The 6,702-nt window shown below is 38.9% G+C and overlaps 1 protein-coding gene across 1 annotated transcript; it reads left to right on the forward strand.

The window, feature by feature from the left end:
- The first annotated feature begins 239 nt into the window (after positions 1-239).
- Positions 240-2,468, forward strand: npffl (neuropeptide FF-amide peptide precursor like). Its single transcript, XM_067504997.1, has 3 exons — positions 240-555; positions 1,326-1,441; positions 2,005-2,468. Exons 1-3 carry the CDS (start codon positions 247-249, stop codon positions 2,123-2,125), a joined length of 546 nt encoding a protein of 181 aa, XP_067361098.1. The 5' UTR covers positions 240-246; the 3' UTR covers positions 2,126-2,468.
- Positions 2,469-6,702: the final 4,234 nt, after the last annotated feature.

Genomic DNA, 6,702 nt, shown 5'->3' on the forward strand with positions numbered 1-6,702 from the left:
AAGGGATTTATCTGTTTAATAACTTCGAGAGTTTTGTTGCACTACCCTAAGGACCACATAATAGCACACTCTGGCACTCACTCATCACTAATACCCTGATCCTGCTAAATGGACTAGTTTAAGTCTCATATTAGGGGCTGTTCTTCCTCCCTTGTCCCTTGTTTCCCTTCCTACACTAACATCTTTCTCCAGCTCTCCTTGGGGTTTTGAGCCAGTGACCGTGAGGTGTATATAAGACCCACAAACATGTTACCACCACCAAAGTTAGGCAGCACATGCTACAAAGAGGACTGTAAGCCTGACAGGGACGACTTCTTATTCTGTTCTTCTTACTGGACGAGAATCATCTTGTTCTTTTTACCCAGTGTTTGTGATCAGCATTCATCTGACCTCCAGCCTGAGACTATGGACACAGCTGCATCAGTGACTCTTCTGGCTCTGCTTATGGCAATGGCTGGCATCAACCAGGCTCTTCGCATCCAAGGCAGTCTGGACAAAAGTGACATCCTGCCAGGCAGCTCAGAGGAGAACATGGCTGACCGCCTGCTGGAGCTGGTGAGGCAACAAAGTGCTCAAAAACTTGACTTGCAAATTAAATATTTAATTGCCTTACCATAGCTCTTTGATTTGTCTGTCACTGCAGCATGTAAACATTTATGTATGTTTACTTTGCCTTAATAATGTTGGCATCTGAAAATGAAAATCTAATTTTGAAACACATATTTTCTAATCAAATATAGTGCCTGTGTATAGGCAGGATTTACACGTGGAGGGCTGTGCCACATTAGACTAAATAATAAAGAACATTCTGTGCTCATCCAAAAATTATGCAAATGTTTTTTTGAGACATTCGTTGCTCCACGTGCCAGCGTTTGAATTAAATATGGACCTTTTCATCAAGTGAGAGAAGCTGCACAACCCTGGTAGATTTCAGATGCTGTTATTCTTCATGCAGCTGTGCAAAATATGTTGTAATATACTCAGGGGTCAACAGACAGTCTGGGCAAGATAGAGAGTCTGATAAAGTATGAGGATTCAGTATTATTTTGCATAAATATACAGATGGATGGATGGTGGGCATGAGGTAGATTTCTCTGTGTTTATTTGCCTATAGCTACATCTCAAAGTCCTTTTCCACAGCAGGACCAGCTGGCTGAAGATACAACCTCCAGGGTTTGTGTTACTAGTCAAACTGAATGCAGTTAGAGCTTTTGATGTCCTCACAGTGTGTTTGTGTTTTTTTAAAATTCAAAAGCAGAATATTTTTTATGCTAGGATTTGTATCTATGTGGGTGCGTGTTTGTTTGTGTACTGGTGCGCCGCAGGAAAGTGAAAACACAGATAACAACCTTGATGATCGCCTGCTGACCTCAGTGCTGAGAGCCTTGCTGCTCGGATCTCAGAGAGAAACCAGGAGCTCTGTCCTGCATCAGCCACAGAGGTCAGTAACTGACAGAGTCAGTATTTATTAACAGGAAGAATTAACAGGAAATCGAACCTGCACCTACTGTTACAGCCTCAGATTCACCAATACTAACACTTAAAACCACTGCAGCCCACTCAAGTGTGTTTGGGTTAAAACAACACTTACTGACAGTTGCTGCATAGCTAAATGCCATGGTAGGGTCACCAAAGGACTTAAGCTCCAACAAACGTGACCCTTTAGTAGCTCTTTAAAGGTCTCAGTTTTTTTAAGGAGTCATGCCGGTGAAATTAAAATCTAGTTACCTAATTGTTGTTTTTCTCTTTTATGGCAAAGATAGATGATGTTTTTGACCTGAAATTGAGGTCTCAGCCAAAAGTGGCCTGTGGTGTCCTGTGGCCTTTAACCTGGCCAGTCTACCATTCATTCCTGCTCTCATCAGTTGCATACTGTTTGCTTTCATGACGTGATTCTTTTGCATTTTCAAATTGTAATAGTTGTTTTCACAACCTGGATTGGCGAGCTACAAAGGTTTTTGAAAGGATTATAATTTAACTGCTCCTGCTTCTCCTCCCTCGCAGGTTTGGCCGTGGTTCCAGAGGCCAGGTAGTGCCAGAGGATCAACTACATACCCGTGACTGGGAGGCTGCCCCTGGTCAGATCTGGAGTATGGCTGTACCCCAGAGATTTGGGAAGAAATAAACAAGCTGGCAGATCCCAACATCACTGTCCTGGTACAAGGCCAAACAGCGAGCTACCATGGAGAGACTTAATTTGAATGAATAAATCTGAATTCTGTATAAACCCCCTCTGTTCCTTTCATCACCATCCCAGCCTGTTAGAGCTCACTTGACATCTGACATTTAGTTACAGATGATGTTAGGTTCAATAACACAGCAGAGCATGTTGAGCAGTGCCTACAATATTATGGTTTTCAGAGCAGAGTGGAATATTATCAATCACCAAAAATGTTTGCTGTAAAGCGATCGCCATACTTTTTGTTCTGCTTTAGTTCTGTAGGCAAATAAAAGAACATTAAAAATGGAAAAGCTAAACTCAAGCATTTGGACTCTATGTGTGACCCTCAGATCGACTGTTATAAGATAGATAATAATTCTGTTTTATTTATAAAGGACCAATTCACAACCAAATCATGCCAAGGCACTTTACATAATTAAACATAACTTAAATTATTAGATCAAAAGGACAAGATTTCTTTAAATGTATCTAAGCTTTAATTTAACATATGGCACATATAGGCCTAGACATGCAGGAAGATCGTCTCATTCGAGACTTAAATAAATATATTTCAATTTTATTAACTAAAGCATAAATAAAAACATATATAAATACAAATACATACAATAAATTCAAAGTTTAACCAATACTTTATTATCATTATTATTTTTTGGTGCAATCTTTCTGCAATTATCAAAAGCATTGCTTTGTCATTTTGTTCAGTTGCAGAACTGTTTTGTAACAGCTGCAACAGCTATATTTGTAATTCATTGCTCCCAACTAATTATCAGGATATTTAAGGCAGGACACTCTAGTTGTGTATGTATGAACATATGAAATAACCTCTTAAGAAGCTGTTTAATCGTTCCTCACCACCAGCACCCAGAGCCAAACATTTGCTAGCTGATATCTTACCCTGGCAAGTGCTCCCTATCTTGGTCAGACATCAGGGGAATGTTAATTGGTTAAGGGGTGAAAAAATACTATGCCCTATATTTAGTATGTGAAAAATGATATTTTGTTTGTAAATGGACGTCCTTTGCAGTGACAGCAGTGTGAAGCATTGAGTTTCATGGGACGTGGATGAGACAGTCAGTTGTCATCTATTTAAGGTAAGGTGATGCTTAGCTCTTCTCTACAGACTCACAGTGGCTGTTTGATTTTGTGGGTGGCGGATTTACAGGCCACCTGGGAAGGCAGCATGTAATAAGCGTCAGCACTAATTAAAACACAGAAACATACAATTACTATACTCACTCATGGTTTCCAAAGCCAATTACCGGAAGGAAAAGCACGTCAATTCCTCTTCGGAAGAGCATTTATTAACCTGACCTCCCTTTTCTCTCTATCAGTCCAGAACACAAAGTGAACACATCTGTTCTTTGATTATCAGCTCACATACATGTAAACATGCATTTAATCTTATTTTAACTGTCCTGCATAAGCACCATAGCATCAACTCATCGGTTCAGTTTTAGCCAGCTGTCACAACTTTGCTTAATTTATCTTATTTCCTGACTAAATTAAGAGTTAAGTTAAGAGTACATGTTAAATGCTTATAAAAAAAGTTATTGCCGAATCAGCTGAGCTTTAAAATTAAGTCAGACTATATTAAATGGCCTAAGCTTTATAGTTCACAGCTATGTGTGACAAAACCGGCTTATACTTGTTCAGTGGGTTACAACCTTGCACAGTAGATATTGTTCAAGCAAATCTATTTTAACTCATCTAAGCACTTCAGATATTACTCATTTTAATTTATTTAGCCATTCAGCTGTTCCTATGTTTTTAAAAAATTTTAGGCTTAATATGTCAGTGATGGAAACACAAATCAAGGTGAGCCTTGTCTTTGAACTTTTTAGATAACAAATCAAACTACTCAGCAATCATCCATAAAACACAATAATGAGATAAAAAAATAAATAAAAGCAAAATAACTAGCTGCAGTGGAGATGAGTGTTTCTTTTTAGAAACATGAATGACGGATGGATCACCTGATACCTCCCACGCAATATACAAACTCTCAAAACTAAATATTTTAAGCGCAGCAGCAAGAACAATGACAGTGAGAAATCCGAAACAACAGAGGTAACAAGAAGCATGTTGAGACAAAAAACAGCCAAAGGATGCTCCCATGCACGCAGCTGTAGACTCTGATCTGCACAGATGAATTCAAGAGAGACTCAACTCATCTGAATTTCATGAGTCTGCAGGGGGCTCAGGCAAAGGCCTGTGTGAGCAGCAATTAAAGCCAAAAGATGGAGAGAGGGAGAAGGATGGATGGGGACTGAAAACACAGACTGATAGATGTCCTCTTCACCTTCTGTGCACAGCAGCACTTATCCTCCCGATAAATACTTACCTGCCATGTCCAACTGTACCTCACTGACCTTTCCTCAACCCTCCACTCCCACTTTCCCTAATGTTCATCATCTTGGAAACCAGCCATCTTGAACAGCAGAGAAGAAGCTGTTATCTGTTACCAGCCCCGACGAGTGACACAGGACAATTTGTCACACACAACAGGCTGTAATAGATACAGGATGAGTGACTGATCTTGGCTTTTGTTTTTCTTTAAAAGCAAATGCCAAAGTCGACAGACAGATTTGCTCCCGTGCATGACCAGCTCAGACTTTATCTTCCCTTCACAAATCTGCACAACAACATCTCTCAGCAGACTCTTGAGCACTAAATAAATATTTTTTTCATACACTGGAACCATTATGTTCAGCTGTATTGTTGGAAGATAGAGAATATGAAGTTGACCTTACATGTTGGGGGCATGGGTGCCATCTTGTAAGATTTCCCTTGCCTTGCTGTTTGAGTTCGATGCAGTGTTTCCACTTTCTGTCATGTTTCGGAGAAACGTTGCTGCTGCCACTGTAGGTCAGTATATAAGTGCACGAGTACAATTGTACATAAGCAGTGCTTGCATGGATGAACTGGGAAACTGTTAATGTATAATTATTTGTTTTTCCAAATAATGTTGCTTGCTGGTGCGATTCAGTTTCTCAGGTGGTCTATTTTCTTTGTTTTCCTTCTATTTCCCTCAAATTTAAAGGATTTAACAGATTTTTTGGCAAATAGTAAATGTTCCAGGGCAGGAACTGGAAGATTGACCTCATGTATCACAAAATGGCACCTGTGTCCCCAAGCAATTAATACAGCCTGATGCAAAAACCTTATTTAAAGTCCTACTGACTTTGTAAAATCTCTCGTAATTAAAACACTGCCTTGGAAATGAGCAATGTACGCCACAACATACTACATACAGTATTTTGATAAGAATAGCAATGTTCTAAAAATATTATCTAATATTGTTTTTTATTAATTACTTTGTTGGTGCTTTTTCTATATTCACCATAAGAATAGGCATTGTATGAGCTGACGGTTTGTGGTTTAAATTGTTTAAATTGCGATACTTTTAGCGTTAAACCCCAGGAGCAACAATTATTTTCTGAAAAAACAGTAAATTAAATAGTGATTGAGACATTGTAGAGGTTAGTGGAACAGAGGCTTATATGGACATGCAGTCCTGACTTTGGCTTTGTAGTTTCTGGCCATCAGTAGCAGCTCTAATATAATAATATTAACTATAATAATAATAACTAATTGGCAGGTTTTTTTTGCATATTGAAATAAATAGAAACTGATGACAACCTTAAAGAGTAGGGGCATCAACAAAATAAAAATGTAAATGCTAATACATACTTTGTAGTTATAAAATGAAATAAAAGAGATAAAATGTGCATAATCATTTGTGTAGTACGTCAAAGGATTGACAGAGGGTTTTGCTTATAGAGAAGGATAACTGACCACAATCTCATTTTATGCAGCACACTGTCATTGATTGTAAAAAATAATTAGCTGGATAAATGAAGGCAGCTGTTACTGCAAGCGTGTGTGCGGTTTGGTTTGATGATTCCCAGTAGTACGTAGCTCTGTTTGTGGCTTTTTATTGTTGTCTCTCTGACTAACAGTAGAATATTGTACTGTAAATTTGTTCACACTGCAGCACCTCAATAAAACAACCAATAACGCAATATACTGCATTTGATGGTGCTAGGGCCCCCGATACAAACTGCAATAAATTAGCATTTCTAGCCGTTTGGCTGACATCAGGAAGTTATGCCAGAGGATAAAAAGCTGAGAATCAAAACCACACAAAACTGCAGCGACCTGTAAAATGATAAACTCGCCAGTTTAATTAGTAATAAACAGAACCTCTACCAGTATTCATGGCTGCAGGCCTTTTTTTTCTTTAAAGATTGCTCAACCAGAGACACAAACACCTTGCTTCTGAGAGATAAAAAAAGTATATATTACCAGTGTTTTCTTCTTATTCAGTAAAAACACCAGAGGTTGTCTAGTAGAATGTACAGCCAGCTGCTGTCAGCCTTCTCTCTGCCTTTCACACACACACACACACACACACACACACACACACACACACACACACACACACACACACACACACACACACACACACACACCTACACACACACACACACACAGCATATGGCCTCTTATTAACAGAGTTC

The sequence above is a fragment of the Channa argus genome, chromosome 5 (assembly GCF_033026475.1).
Source record: "Channa argus isolate prfri chromosome 5, Channa argus male v1.0, whole genome shotgun sequence".
Lineage (NCBI taxonomy): Eukaryota > Metazoa > Chordata > Actinopteri > Anabantiformes > Channidae > Channa > Channa argus.